The sequence below is a fragment of the Camelina sativa genome, chromosome 20 (assembly GCF_000633955.1).
Source record: "Camelina sativa cultivar DH55 chromosome 20, Cs, whole genome shotgun sequence".
NCBI lineage: Eukaryota > Viridiplantae > Streptophyta > Magnoliopsida > Brassicales > Brassicaceae > Camelina > Camelina sativa.
Window position 1 is genome coordinate 6,072,742 of NC_025704.1, and position 15,710 is coordinate 6,088,451.

General features: G+C 34.3%; 3 protein-coding genes across 3 annotated transcripts; 1 reads left to right on the top strand and 2 right to left on the bottom strand.

The window, feature by feature from the left end:
* On the bottom strand, window positions 968–4,312 carry LOC104769590 (cycloartenol-C-24-methyltransferase). The gene is made up of 14 exons (XM_010493843.2): window positions 4,137–4,312; window positions 3,933–4,040; window positions 3,301–3,367; window positions 3,031–3,104; window positions 2,827–2,911; window positions 2,694–2,749; window positions 2,493–2,547; window positions 2,342–2,389; window positions 2,141–2,224; window positions 1,939–2,055; window positions 1,768–1,851; window positions 1,556–1,681; window positions 1,356–1,453; window positions 968–1,271 (listed from the first exon to the last, which is right to left on the bottom strand). Exons 2-14 carry the CDS (start codon window positions 3,995–3,997, stop codon window positions 1,220–1,222), a joined length of 1,011 nt encoding a protein of 336 aa, XP_010492145.1. The 5' UTR covers window positions 3,998–4,040; window positions 4,137–4,312; the 3' UTR covers window positions 968–1,219.
* LOC104769592 lies at window positions 4,795–6,096 on the top strand. Its single transcript, XM_010493845.2, has 4 exons — window positions 4,795–5,198; window positions 5,289–5,366; window positions 5,460–5,559; window positions 5,635–6,096. Exons 1-4 carry the CDS (start codon window positions 4,932–4,934, stop codon window positions 5,988–5,990), a joined length of 801 nt encoding a protein of 266 aa, XP_010492147.1. The 5' UTR covers window positions 4,795–4,931; the 3' UTR covers window positions 5,991–6,096.
* Window positions 6,027–7,810, bottom strand: LOC104769591 (RNA polymerase sigma factor sigD, chloroplastic). The gene is made up of 4 exons (XM_010493844.2): window positions 7,292–7,810; window positions 6,852–7,214; window positions 6,474–6,674; window positions 6,027–6,397 (listed from the first exon to the last, which is right to left on the bottom strand). Exons 1-4 carry the CDS (start codon window positions 7,703–7,705, stop codon window positions 6,110–6,112), a joined length of 1,266 nt encoding a protein of 421 aa, XP_010492146.1. The 5' UTR covers window positions 7,706–7,810; the 3' UTR covers window positions 6,027–6,109.

Here is a 15,710-nt window from a genome sequence, read left to right on the forward strand (position 1 = left end):
ATTGTTATTGGTTTATATTTTCTCTCTCTACCAAAAAGTAATTATAAATTAATTAACAAATAAAAACTAAAAATTTTCTTAATATGTGTGAAAGTCTCAAAACATCAATCTTCATGAGACAGAGGGAGTATTTTTTTAGAATTTTCACCAAAATTAAAAAAAAAAAATTATATTAATATTCCCTCCGTTTCAATATATAAGATGTTTTGAAAAAGTTTTTTTGTTCATAATATAGGATATTTTCAAGTTTCTATGCAACTTTAAGATTAGTTTAATATTTTATATTATGCAGTATTGTTTCTGATTGGTTGAACTTGTTAAAAGTAAAGACTTCCTAATCTGCTGCTTTAGTTAAAACATCATATATTTTAAAACAGAGCTGAGTATTCCTTTTACTACTCATTTACTCATATATTTCTCACATTTGTCATTCAAGTGCATGTATATATTTAATTATTTATTATAAAAATAAAAATATTTTAGTATTTGATTTTAAGAATAAAAATACATTAAATACACTAAAGAAATTATCATTTGTGATAGAAGAAAAAATTATAGAACATCAACCTTTATGACACAAAAGGAGTATCTTTTATCAAGCCTGAATAGTCAAGTCTTAAGCTACTACTAATTGGTCAACCTTGCTTGGTTAGGCCCAAAACCTGTTATATGTACCTATTTATGATTTGGGATTTTTCTTTTTTGTAGTGATTTTAACATGGTTGAATCCTACTTTTGAGAGGTTTGTGATTCTTCCATGCACTTTCCAAATTATTCCAAGTCTTTTTTTTGCTCTTGGTTTGAATTAATGGATGTCTCAACGATGATCATCAGGAATCAGGATATTGAAAATGAAAAAGATCCAGATTCTAAATCCGATCCGTCGTAACCCCTTTTTTTGAATCATGACAGAAAACGACAAATAAAAAGAAAGTTTCTGATGAGATCTAAAGAGAAAGGAAAGAAAGATGAAATATTCCAAGATAAATCTTGCGCATGTGCACATGAACACGTGAGTGCGTGACATGTTTACCAAAGATCCAAAGTAACCAATTTATGAAATAAAGAAGATGCAACAAGGTTTTTTTGTTCCTTTTATATAATCTAAGAGACACCAAAACACTGCAAACAAATTGAGATGAAAACATAGAAATATAACAAAGCATTCAGAAAGTTGTCACTTCACTTCACCTACGTTGAGACCATTCCTCTCAACCTCTCACTCTGGCTTCCGGGCCAAGAAGAAATACATTGGCGTGAATATCTCTCTCCTGTGAAAACACATTAATCCATTAAGAAGTTAAGTATAAGTTGGGATCTAATATTAATCTTGAGATGTATATAAGTTCTCTCACCTTCCACCGTCTACTAACCCTTCCGCGGCCTGCTCCAGGAAATTTGAGACCCTCTGGCTTCCTTGAGGTGCTAGTCTCATGTATTCAAGGACCTTCACCTACACCCATAAATTACAATGACAAGTTCAGTTCGGATTTATAAATGACAACCAATAGTTGATGAGATTTGGAAGATGATGACTCAGAGCAAGTTTTTTTACCATGTTTTTGGTTATGAATCGTCCAACAGCTGTCAAGCGGAAGCTACTGAGCGAGAAATGGTTTTTGTCCAGAGGTAGGTACCATGGGACAGGCGAGTCCTTGGCTAGATCATTTTCCCATATTACCTTTATCCAACGCAGACACGAAAGTAGTACTTAGATGTTGATGTGTTTGTAAATAGAGAGGATACTGTATGTAATCAGACACTTACTTCAAAACCGGCCTGCTTCAGAGCTTCGAGGCATTTTGTAGTCAGTCTAATGTCAGGCAGACCATCTCCAATCTCTATCTCTCCCTGCAAAGTGGTGTCTTTGTTTGAATTCATGTTGATAATAGCAGCACAGATAAATAACAAGGATAGATGCAAGGGTTTACAGTAAACCTTTATTTTCTGATGTTCCGCGTTAGCAGGGTCAAATGCATCAGTCATGCACCACTCATAGGCAGCAAAACACTGACCGGGCTTCAGCACTCTGTAGATCTCTTTGTAGCATCCATACTGTAGTTGAGATCATAGTGATGAAATCATAACGCATATAAAATGCAGGTAAACAACACAAATAGCTATTTAGAATTTCACATACTGCATCAGGAGCGTGGCAGGTTGCTTCAATCGCATAAACTGCATCAAAGCTGTTTTCAGGGAATGGCATCTTCATGAAGTCAGCCTGCAAGATTAACAAATGACAACCTTCATCAAGTTTCCCCTTGCAAAGTGTTTTCTTATCAACACCACGATTTGCAACTTATGTAGTTAATACAAGAACTATAAAAATTCAACCGACCTTGACAAAGTCACATGTCTTGTCGACACCTGCAAGTCGGTTTAGTTCCTGTAAAGAAAAGAAAAGGATGCCACTATGAATCTTAAAAGAACAAGAAGACAAGAAATCATGACAGGAAATGCATCATCTTTCACAATTTTGGATACGTTACCTTGCCTCTGGTGATCTGGTATTCATTATTGTTGATCCCGGTCACAGATGAATTGCTGCAGCAGAGCAAACACAAACACACTTCAAAATTTACATATGTCCCTAAATCCTAAGTCCTAACCGTAAAAAATCTATTTCAAAACTGATGTAAGGTAGAAGTATGTAAGAGAGTGTGTGCTTTTGGTATGTGAAGTTATTTTACCTGAATCGTGCAATTTCTCTCAGTGGTCCACCAATTCCACATCCTACATCCAGTACCTACTCAAAAGCATAAAGAAATGAGCTTATGATGCCAAAGGGTTCAATTTTTCGGCCCATAGTGAAGGTTATCAGACCTTCTGTCCTGGTTTTATGCCAAGCTGAAGAGCAAGAAAGTGCTCATGACGTTTAATACTCTCTTTGAGTGATTCTCCGTTCCACCTACAAACCCCAAAAAAAACTCATGCTAATCAATATATACAACAAGAAAAAGAAAAGTCAAGAAAGAAAAGTTTATTTTGAAACAGACTTGTGGAGAACTGAAATGTCAAGAATTATACCTGTGAGCAAAATGGAAGGATTCTCCCCATCCATACTCATAAAAGCTAGTAGCAAGGTCATAGTACTTATTAACCTGAAACATATTGATATTAGGAATATTCGTTCCCACATGCAATGATTTGTTTATACACTAATGATGAGCACATCACATTCAAAGGAGAGAAATGCATGAAATTGTATTCATCTCACATGTACCAAGAGAGACATAACTATTAAAAGGTGGTGAAAATTTCACAAAAATGTAAAAAAAACCTATATGATGAATTTACCATGTCAGTGTAATTAGCTTTTCTCTCTTCCTCGTTTCCTCCATGGAAGACATGGTATTGCTCATACCTGAATCACACCGAATCACTAAGAAATTAATATAAGGTCCATCAACCAAAATAGGCCAGACAGGAAATTTTCAGATGATGCATATTAGATAAGAGTGATAATAACAGGAGTAAACAATTTATAAAAAAAAAAAAAAAAAACTTCAATATAGAGGTAGTAATAAGTCAATGACAAAAAAGAAAGGTCAGGGCCCTAGAGAACGTGACATACATTAGTGAAATTACACGTCAAAAAGAGCTTTTAAAGATCCAAAAAAAAAACTTGGGACCATATCTCTCTCACAAGTCATATTTTCGGACTGCTGTATTGAAAACTCAGTTCCGTGACAAGAAAAAATAAAACAGAGGCGAAATCCAAGAATTGGTCCCAAAAGATTTAAGAAGAGAAACGTATGTCAAACAGCTAAACGTAGTTTCCAAAAAAATGGAGAAAAAAAAAAAGAAGAAGATACAACGAAATAGGCCAATAGAACGAGAGATCATTATTATGCATGAGAAGAAGAAAAAAAACGCCAATTGTAAAGTGAATCGGGATAACGAAATTAACGAGAGGGAGGACGATATACTTTTCGACGGCGGTGAGAACATCGGATTTATCGATCTTGCCACCAAGATTCGAAGCGAGATCCATAGCAACAACAGCCTTGGGGATATTATGCAACAACGGACGAGATCTGCAAAAAAAGAAAAAGCGAGATGGAATCAGAATACGGATCAAGTAGGAAAGAAGAATCTGAATCGCAAAAAAAAAAAAAAACATTGTTACTTACGAGGAGAGAGAGCGAGAGATGATGATGATGATGAATTAGAGAAGGCACCACCTGACTGTGCTGGCTGGCTTAAGTTTATATTAGCAGTAGTAGAGGAAGAGAGAGTGGTGGGAGAGAGGTCACACAAGTCACAAAACACACAAGCCGTCAATACCAGCGTGGCACAGTGTGTATAGATTAATTTACCATTATATCCTCTCTCCAGTTGCCTAACTATAAATCGATCTATCTATAGTCTATCTATATACTGTAAACGTACAGGTATATTCATCAAAATGTTATTAATTTATTATGCCCCACTAACTCAAATCTTAATCATCCGAACTTCAGTATTAATTTATTCTATAAAACCTTATACTGTTTAAATTAAATCTCACCAACCACAAACCGGCGTGACACTCGGAGTGGTTTAATATTTTTAAACGGATCTAGATCAACGATTGAATCTACCTACTACTAGTCCAATTTTCACTGATACTTAGTTTTATTTATTTTTGCCACCGTAATTATTTTAGTATATAGATTCTGATCAAATATTTCTCACTATTTTACATTTAAGATGAAACTTAAGGTAGGTTTAGGCACAAACACTTTGGAATTTATATAATGCACGAATTGACTGTTTTGGTTTAAAATTAATAAAGAAACAAAAAAAATAATAAAATACAACTTCATCTACACACCACATATTTCTCTCCCGCCTAATCCTCCGCGTTCCCCACCGACGACGTACTGATCTTTTCTTCTACTCTACTTGTGCCTCCGCCTCCTTTGTTTAGACAATCACTTTACCTAATGGCTCTCTCTTCGTTAATCTCCGCCACTCCGCTCTCTGTTTCCGTCCCGAGATATCTAGTAGTGAAATTACCCACGCGCCGCCGTTTCCACTTGCCGTTAGCAACTCTTGGCTCATCATCGTCTCCGGAGTCATCGGCATCGGCTCCTACCTCAATCCCCGTCAACGGTACCACGTTGACCAGTTCTTATGGAACAACAACAACTCCCAAGGACAACAGCCCATTTGCTCAGTTCTTTCGTTCCACCGAAGCCAACGTTGAGAGGGTAAACTCATTGATTCAAAACCTTCTATATTTATCAGAGACTTTGGAGTGTTTCGTTTTTTTGATGTATCTGTGTGTGTGGATGGAGCAGATTATATTTGATTTCCGGTTCTTGGCGCTTTTGGCTGTAGGAGGTTCGTTGGCTGGTTCGCTACTCTGCTTCCTCAATGTAAACAACTTCGTGGTTTAGTTTTAGTCTGTAATGTTTTTGCTTCACATATGTAGTACTAATGTAATGAGAGTCTAATGACTCAATATGTAGGGGTGTGTCTACATCGTGGAGGCATATAAAGTCTACTGGACTAACTGTGCCAAAGGCATCCACACAGGCCAAATGGTTTTACGCCTGGTCGAAGCTATTGGTAAAACTGATTGCTAATATATGATATAAGCCGGTCTGTTTCCTCAAAAATACTCATACATAGTGTGATTTGCAGATGTTTATCTGGCTGGGACAGTTATGTTAATATTTAGTATGGGTTTGTATGGACTCTTCATCAGTCACTCGCCTCATGATGTCGCTCCGGAATCCGATCGTGCACTTCAAAACTCTTCTCTCTTTGGAATGTTTGCCATGAAGGAGAGACCGAAGTGGATGAAGATCAGCTCATTGGATGAGCTGAAAACCAAAGTTGGACATGTTATTGTTATGATTCTTCTAGTGAAGATGTTCGAGAGAAGCAAGATGGTTACCATCGCCACTGGTCTCGATTTGCTCAGTTATTCCGTTTGCATCTTCTTGTCCTCTGCTTCACTCTATATTCTCCATAATCTCCATAAAGGAGAGCAGTAATAAAAACCTTTTGTAATTCGTTTTCTCCATTTGTACAGTATAACCCAAATCCAATATGTGTTTTTAGTTGTAATTGCTATATATATATATTAATATTTTGGAACAACCAAGTATTTGCTTTATTCACTAGAGGAATAGTATATTTTCAAATCATTCACGTTATGTACATTTCGTAGCTTCTTCAAAGCAATGCCATTGATTTGCCTCACCCTCTCTCTTGAAAGCTTCAACGACTTGCCAATCTCTTCAAAGGACATTGGAGTCTCTCCGTTGAGCCCAAAGTAGAGTCCCAATACTCGAGATTCTCTCGCGGTGAGACTTCCCAAAAGCTGCTCAATCTCATGCTTGATGTGTTCTCTTTTCACCATCTCCTCTGGCCTTGTTTCATCCGGTCCACGTACAATCTCCTGAACATGAGAAATAAATCAGTCCAAATTCTCTATCTCTCTACTTTGCATTTTCATGGAAATTTTTTTGAAGTACCTGCAATGTCATGCGGCCATTTTGAGACGCGACTCTGTCCAAAGAAACAGGAGATCTGCTCCGCTCCACAGCAAGTCTAACCGCTGATACATGGATGTTGAGGTGCTCTGCAATCTCATCACAGCTAGGTTGCCGCCTTAGTTTTCTGGTTAAAATATTACTAGCTTCTGCAACTTTTGCTGTCATCTCCCACATGCTTCCCTACACACAACAAACTAAAACGATGTATTCACTAATTACTTCACTTCCCAGAACAAAGAGCATCCTATTAGAGTTTACTTTTTCTATGTATAGAAATAGTACTATGGTTGATGCATATATCTAACAAACATATTCATCTCTTAATCCAATCAAAATGTGAGAGGTTTGGGGACTCACCGGCAATTTAACAAGTCTAGACTTGTGTGCAATAGCCCTTAGGATGGCTTGTTTGATCCACCAGTAGACATAAGTTGAAAGTTTGTAGCCACGGTCAGGATCAAATCTCTCAGCTCCTCGTAGAAGCCCTATGCTTCCTTCTTGAATCAGATCTTGCAGATTCAACCCTTTCCCTTGGTACCCTGTTGCAATAGAGACTACAAGCCTACGGTAACACCGTGTAATCTTTTCTCTAGCTTCTTTTCTTCTGCATAATATTTCATTTGCACTACGCTTCTTCTTCCCTTTGCCACTTGACAACAAAACTGATACCATTTGGTTCTCTTCAATACTTGTTCCCAAATTTTCAAGTTTTGCTCCTTCCTGTAGAAAAAGGTACAGTTACCAAAAAAGCTAAAGAAAGTTTAAAATCTTTCCATTGGGTAATTAAAGATATATACCTTGAGGTACAAGCAAAGCTGAACCTCCTCTAAACGACTCAAAAAACCAGATCGTGAAGCTCCAACAACAGGAACACTAATCGTCTCTGTTTCTGCTTCTTCCGTGCCAGCATTTTCATCTTCTTCAGCATCCAAACGCTCGAAACCTCCTCTTCTTCTCCTCCTTCTCTTCCTCCTTTTCTCTGATTGAGTACCCCATTTCTCAGGTTTGATCATGACGGAGCTCTCAGCAGCTGCTCTATCTAGCGTGGCCTCACCGCAAAACAGAGGAGTAGTAAGCTTTATGGAAAAAGGGGATGATGATAAAGAAGGAGAAGGTTGGCATTGGTGAGTAGTTCTGAGTAAAGGAGAAATAGTAGGGAGAGGAGGAGAGGGACACATAGTAGCGGTGGCAGTGGTGGGTATCGTCGCCATGGATGATGAGCTGAAGAGCTTCACACACCTTAGATTTTTTCTATTTTTATCTATCTTCTTTTTGGTCCAATGGATGGAAGCAGAGAAGATAATTCTTTCTTGGGTTACTACTTATCATCATAGAGCCTCTGTGTGTCATATCAGTTATCCGCAATTAAAATTTGGGTGGAGTTGGTTTATTAGGGAATTTGGTGAGAAATGCCACTTTCACAATTAAAGTTTTCAGAAATGCCAGTTTCATTATTGTCTTTTCCATTATGCCATTTTCTATTTATATGCCACAAGAACAAAAGACCATATTACCCTTTAAACTAAAAAAATGAGAAAAAATATATATATTGACTTTAGGCGTGTGATTTGAAACAAATAAAAATGTTGATGATGTGATTGTTTTGTACGTATGACAAAGGAGCATTAATGCAAGATTTTTTCCTCTTTAATTAAGCTATATTAGAGTAATTGTCATTGTTCAGCATTAAACCTAAACACATCTGGAAAAAAAAAGAAATGAAGTCGGTGGAGTTCTTTGGTGCAGTAACATTGTTGACCTCCAGAGTTGACCATTGTCACGCTGAATATTTTCGGATCTCTGCGATGGACAACAGACGATGGACTTATTGTTTGAAAATAAAAGTTGGTCCTTATAAAACTTAATAGACAACATGGCTCGATAGACAAAAAGTAAGCATACTATGTTCCATAAATAAAAATGAATTGGACTAAACAATGATAAAACTAGTCCATAGAGAAGTACCTTGTTTATGCAGTAACATTGTTGTCCTCCACTAGTTCACCAATGTCATGCTGAACAAATTTTGACATGTGCGATGGACAACACACATGTGAGTTCGATGGACTTAAAAGTTTTAAAACAAAAATGGTCCATTAGGAACTCAATAGACAACATGGTCAGATAGAGAAGAAGTAAACCTATTGTGGGGTAGAAATGAAAATACAGTGGACTTAACAATGATCAAAACTGGTCCATAGAGACATACCTTCTTTGTGCAGTAACATTGTTGTCCTCGGCGATGGACAAAACATATGTGAGTTTGATGGACTTATAGTTTTTAAACAAAAATTGGGAACTTAATAGACTAAATAGTTGTATAGACAAAAAGTAAGCGTACGATGGACCAGAAATGTAGTGGATTAAACAAAGATAAACTTGTCTGTGAAGACATACCTTCTTTGTGCAATAACATTGTTGTCCTCCGGGACTTCACCAATGTTAGTCATAACATCTTTAGACCTGTGTGATAGACAACAAAATATTTAGTGTGATGGACTTAATGTTTTAAACTGAAAATTGGTCCATCAAGGATAGACAAAAAGTAAGCGTACGATGTACTGACTAAACAAAGATAGACTTGTCTGTAAAGACATACCTTCTTTGTGCAATAACATTGTTGTCCTCCAGGGCTTCACCAATGTTAGTCAGAACATCTTTAGACCTGTGCGATAGACAACAAAATTTTAGTGTGATGGACTTAATGTGTTAACTGAAAATTGGTCCATCAAGGATAGACAAAAAGTAAGCGTACGATGGACCAAAAATGTAGTGGACTAAACAAAGATAAACTTGTCCGTCAAGACATACCTTCTTTGTGCAATAACATTTTTGTCCTCCGGGACTTCACCAATGTTAGTCAGAACATCTTTAGACCTGTGTGATAGACAACAAAATGTTAGTGTGATGGACTTAATGTTTTAAACTGAAAATTGGTCCATCAAGGATATCGATAGACAAAAAGTCAGCGTACGATGTTCTGACTAAACAAAGATAGACTTGTCTGTAAAGACATACCTTCTTTGTGCAATAACATTGTTGTCCTCCGGGGCTTCACCAATGTTAGTCAGAACATCTTTAGACCTGTGCGATAGACAACAAAATATTAGTGTGATGGATTTAATGTGTTAAACTGAAAATTGGTCCATCAAGGATAGACAAAAAGTAAGCGTATGATGGACCAAAAATGTAGTGGACTAAACAAAGATAAACTTGTCCGTCAAGACATACCTTCTTTGTGCAATAACATTTTTGTCCTCCGGGACTTCACCAATATTAGTCAGAACATCTTTAGACCTGTGTGATAGACAACAAATTAGTGTGATGGACTTAATGTTTTAAACTGAAAATTTGTCCATCAGAAATTTAATAGACAACAATGTTAGATAGACAAAAGGTAAGCATACTCAGGTCCACAAATGAAAATACAATTGGCCAACAAGATAAAAACAAGTCCATAGAGATACCTTCTTTGGTCAGTCATATTGTTGTCCTACGGGAGTTCATCAATGTCAAACTAGGCGTCTTCATAGCTGTATAATGAACAACAACCATGTTACTAGAAAGTGCCATGATGGACAAAAAAAAAGTAAGCTTAGTTTCCATTGTGAAAGCATCAGGACTTACCTAGTTGGAGTATGGGCAAGTATGACATCCTCAAGTCTATCAACTAAAAAATTTGTGGTCCACGAAGCAGATCTTGTCACTAAAAACACCAATGACAAAATATTGTAAGAAACAAAATTATGTTAGGACAAATTCATGTTTGGCCGTTGAATCTGTTCTACCAGAAGCAAAACAAGTTTGCTATAGGATAAGTAAATCAAAGGACAAATTTTGTCCGCCAGCGAAAGTATATCTAGTCCAGTAAATAGGTCTAAGGACAAGTTTTCAGTGGACAAACCTGGTTGGGTGTTAGATCTGGTCCTTCGGAGATTCACCATGCGTGTGTTTGGGGTCGCAAAACTTAGGGTCAGAAGATGAGAGAAAAATACTTTAAACACCGAAATCAGAAAACCTAAAATAGCAAAATAGTTGTCTATCATACCTAGCGTCGGCATATACTCTGGAAGTAGACAACACTCGTTGGTCATCTCTGGTGGAGGTAGGCAGATCAGACGAAAGATATGGAAGCAGAATTTTTTGAATGAAGTATTTATGAATAGTAGGTTGATGGTCCATTACATGCGGCCGGCGGAACGAAAGAGATGGAAATTTGTCGCCAGAATGTAGAAAGCGATTGAGATGGAAGAAGATGATCTTGTGTTGGAGGAAGATGAGCAGTCTGGGATCGAATCTAGGTTTGTGTGTTTTTGTTTAGTGATGAGAGATTTAATTCTTTAATTATTTCTCTATTTTATATAACTCTCCATAAAAAAAAAGATTTAGATTACAAAATAAAGAGGGTATAAGAGTCATTTAAATAGAGGGTTATGGCAGGCCGGATAAGGGTTTTTAGTAAGTGGCATAATCAACAAGGTTTGGTACTGTATATGGCATAAATGATAATTTTCTCTTTCTTTTTTCTTTTTTTTCCTCTTTTATTTTTTTTTCCCTTTTGACAAAATTTGGAATACACAATTAATTTTAAAGAAAAACAAAAATGAAAGTCATATGTACTATGAAGTCTATGATGATGTTTATATGCAAACCCAAAATGCAATTGTTTTCGGACCCATAAGAAAAGGCCCAATAAAATTGGGATCATAGCTTGCGAATGTGTGATGATGTCACATGTACTAAGCAAGTGTCACTGTCTGTGATGACCCCACGTGCAGGAGGGTGGGAGCAGCGCGCTGTAGTGAAGTGTGTGGGCAACACGCGTTGCTCTCTCAATCCTCGTGATTTTTTATGGTGGGTTCCTCCTAATACCGCTGACGTGGAACTGTCCACACGCACAGTCACAGAGTACTTTTGGCCTCTTTCTGCGGCAGCACAAAGTACACAAACACAAGGAGGAGTCAATTATGACCACCACTAAAACTATAGAATTAGCCATTAACAAAACAAAAAAGAATAAAAATCAGTATTAAATTAGAGATATATGGAATTGGTAATAATTTTTATTAAAAAAAAAAAAGGATTTGGTAATATTAAGAAAAAGGCAGCATATTCGTATGAGTCTCAAAGCACTCAGGACATCAAACATTGAACGTCATATTCTGCATTTATTAAAATCAGTATACTTTTTTTCAAAACAGTCTGTACGGCCATTTCAATGGCATTTAGGACGTCAACTTCGACATTTATACTTATTAATAAAGTAATCATTGTTGGTTATCCAATCATCAAAACTATCTCTATACTAGTGTTTTTGTTTTTGTTTTTGTTTTTTTTAATAAAAATGTGTTTCAGTTTTGATTCCAAAGCTTTGGAATCAATACAGTCGACGATGTTATCTTACTTGCTTTCTAATTTTATCCAGATATCTAGAATTACGAAACACTACTATCTTATCTACCTTTTGCTTAAATGATTTACACTTTTAAATAACTATTGTTTATGATTCTCAACAATAAAGTTGTTTTTTCCCCGAGTATAAAAGTAGTACTAAAGAATCTGCTGCTTTAATTTTGATGATTAGGTAGTAATCCGTGCTACAGCACGAGACAAATATTTCAAATAAATTTTAAATTCATAAAATGAGTAATAATTATATTTACTTTAGAATGGGAATGCACGTCCCGTCCCGTCCCATCTCCACATGTTCCAACCCATCTTCTCTCGTCTCGTCTCGTCTTATCCCATCTCGTCTCGTCTCATTTCATATCGTCTCGTCTCGTCCCATATCTATCCAATTTTTTTTGTCTTACGTTCGTTCTCTTTTAAATAATTATCCATTAGACAATGTTTATTAAAAGAGATTGGGTAAAAATTAGATGGGATACCAAATTTCTCGTTGAATATTTTTTTTGTTAGTTAGTTGAAACTATCCAAATAATTATAGTTTTAAAAAAGTATATAATTGTTTTCAAAAATACCAAATTTTCAAAGTGCTCGTTCCAAAGTGGTTAATTAACTGTCGCATAATAAATTCTTATCCAAATTAGTGAAAGCTTGACACTTGAATTTTTCTACCAGTATTTTTTTGATTTTGTACTTTTATCTAAAATTTCTTTCCCTTTTTTAAAAAAAATTGTTCAATATATTGATTTTCACTATTTGAATTACCTGTTTCAGTTTACATATACTATTTCTTGTCTTAATACCATAAATATACAGAAAATTTTCTCAAAATTTAATTATTATTTCTTTAAGTATATGTAGTAAATTAAATTAAATTAATTTAATTATTAGTTTTTGGCTAGGTAGTAACCCGTGCTACAGCACGGGACACAATATTCAAGTGTTGACTAAGAATTATATTAATCCAGGTTTTGTAGCAAAGTTGTGTTGTTTTCATGTGATTATTTTTAAAATAAACCTAAACGTATTTACTTTGGAATAGGAAATACGTCCTTTCATGTCCCATCTCCTCACATCCCAACTCATCCCCTCTCGTCTCATCTCATCCCGTCTCGTCTAGTCCCGTCTCGTCCCGTATCAATCATAATTTTTCGTCTTATGTTCGTTCTTTTTTAAATTATTACTCGCTACACAATGTTTACTAAAAGAGATTGGGTAAAAAATAAAAATGGGATACCAGAGTTTTTCTTTGAATATTTTTTTATTTAGTTAGTTGAAATTATCAAAAAAATTATAATTTTCAAAAACTATATATCTGTTTTCAAAAATACCAAAATTTTAAAATTGCCTGTTCCAAAATAATTAGTTACATGTCGCATCCATATCAAAATTAGTGAAAACTTAACATTTGAATTTATATACTTATATTTTTTAATTTCCTATTTTTATCTAAAATTTATGACACTTTTTTAAAAAAAATTGTTCAATATATTGGTTCTCATTATGTGAATTACCCGTTTCAGTTTACATATTATTTCTCGTCTTAATACCATAAATAGAATGGACCTTTTCTCAAAATTTAGTTATTATTTTTTAAAGTATATGCACTTAATTAGTAAATTAAATTACTTAAAAACACACTGGTAAAACATATATTCAGACAAATAATAAACCCTTTTAGGTTGTAAAATTTTAATTGTATAATATTAGAATTTTCCAAAAAAAATACTTGGCCACTCTTTTACGGTGTTTTGTCAATATTTTAGTGTATACGTAGAATATCGCTACTCATACCAAAAATAAACATGATCATCATCTTCATCACGTGGAAAATATTAATTTTTTACAATCCATCCATAATAATCAAGCAAAGCCCGCTTTTGTTGAAAATGTTAAAGTAATTTTTTAATGGGGTGTTAAATCTCGTCCAGTCCAGTCTCATCTCATCCCGTCTCGATCCATCCCGTTAGAAATTTTATGTCCAATAAATTTTTTCTTTTAAATAATTACATAGTAGGTAACATAAATTGTAAAGTTTAATGTTTGTTTTTAAATGGTTGAACAGTATAATTTTAATCTTAATAAAAATTCTTTAATAAATTTGGTTTTATACTTTAATTGACATATCTTATTATCATTTTAACATTGATATATTAAAATAAAAGATTTATATAGTTATTTGTTTAAATAATTGTAAGTTCAGTTTTAACGTATAAAAGTGATAAAATAATTAACCCGTTCTACAACAGTTTTCTATTAATGTTTTTAAAAATAATAATATCATAGAGATAAAACTTATTGTTGTCATATCTACAACTGAATTTTTCTTATTTTTTATTTCATATAATTACGTGATATTTAATGATATACATGTATAATTTTTAAACTAATCAAAATATTTCTCATAGTTTACTTAGGAGTGTTAAATCCAAATATCATATTTCAATTTAATTTTAGTTGGATTATTGCATGTATATAACCTAGACGTATCTATTTTAAAATTGGAAACATGTCTTGTCTTGTCCAGTATCTTCTCGTTTTGTCCCATCCCGTCCCATCTCTTGTTATCTTAATTTTTTGTATCCGGTAATATAATATGGTAATATACGGGTAAGAATTTTTGGTTGTAAATATATTTTAGAAAAATTTTGTTTTAATAAATTTATTAATTTTAAGTTGTAAAACTTATTGATCATGGATTTGCTGGATTATATTTATAGATATATTTATTTGGTATAATATTTATAATACAAAATTTTTGGTGTCACTCTTTTTGACATCTGAAAAATTGATGATCTGAAAATGAATTGTTAGAGAATCATACTTTTGTTTATTGACTCACTTGGTTGTTAATTTGTTATGCGAATATATATATTTATTTGCTTACGATAGATACATGAACTAAAATTTAATAAGTTAATTTGTTACTACAGAAAAATATTATTAATACCCAAGAGATAATAGGGGACAAATATTATTAGTGTTTATAGAACAAATGCACAGACACACTAAGCAGGAAGAAGATAAATTTATTGATAAATTTGCTTAATACATAGTTGACTAAATTTGATATATGATTGGAATGACCAAATTTTTGGCAGAAGTAACATCAAAGGCATCCGTCGCAATTACTATCGGGTGAACATTTGGTGTGACAAAGGTTGAAATAGTTATTTTCGCTCACGACTCACCTTAAATTTTTGGCTCCTCGACTCACACATCCCTGCTTCCACAGTGACAGCATACCTTAAAAATCATATAAACCATAATAATTTACTTTTTTATATATTATTATAATTAGCAAAAACTTTGTCGACGTTGTTGACGTTTTTTGTTGTTGTGGTCTTCATCTTTATCACCTCTCGGTATATTAGGCTTTTTCATGAATTTTGTCTGCTTATGTTCAAGAGAAATACAAAGAAAAAATAAGAAAGATATAACCTAAACAAAAAAAACTACCAACATAGTTTTAAATAGGAAATGAAACTTAACTACGTTTATGCTTTTTGTTGTCACCTCGTTTGCAATATTTGTTAAAATGTTGGGTTGCTTAGTTAGTTTGTACTTGCCAAATAAAATACTAAAACCACATGCATTCATATAAGATCATTAGAGTTATGTTTCTGTCTAACTATGAAAACATTTGTATATATATGTTTCGATAATTGAAACCGAACCTTTCTAACTCATGGTGTTGGATATTATAATATGGTTGGACCTCGACAGCAACCATTTACCATTTACCAAGTTACCTGCAGACACACAATAACATATTATTAAAGATAATCCGGACAATGTAAAATCATGATT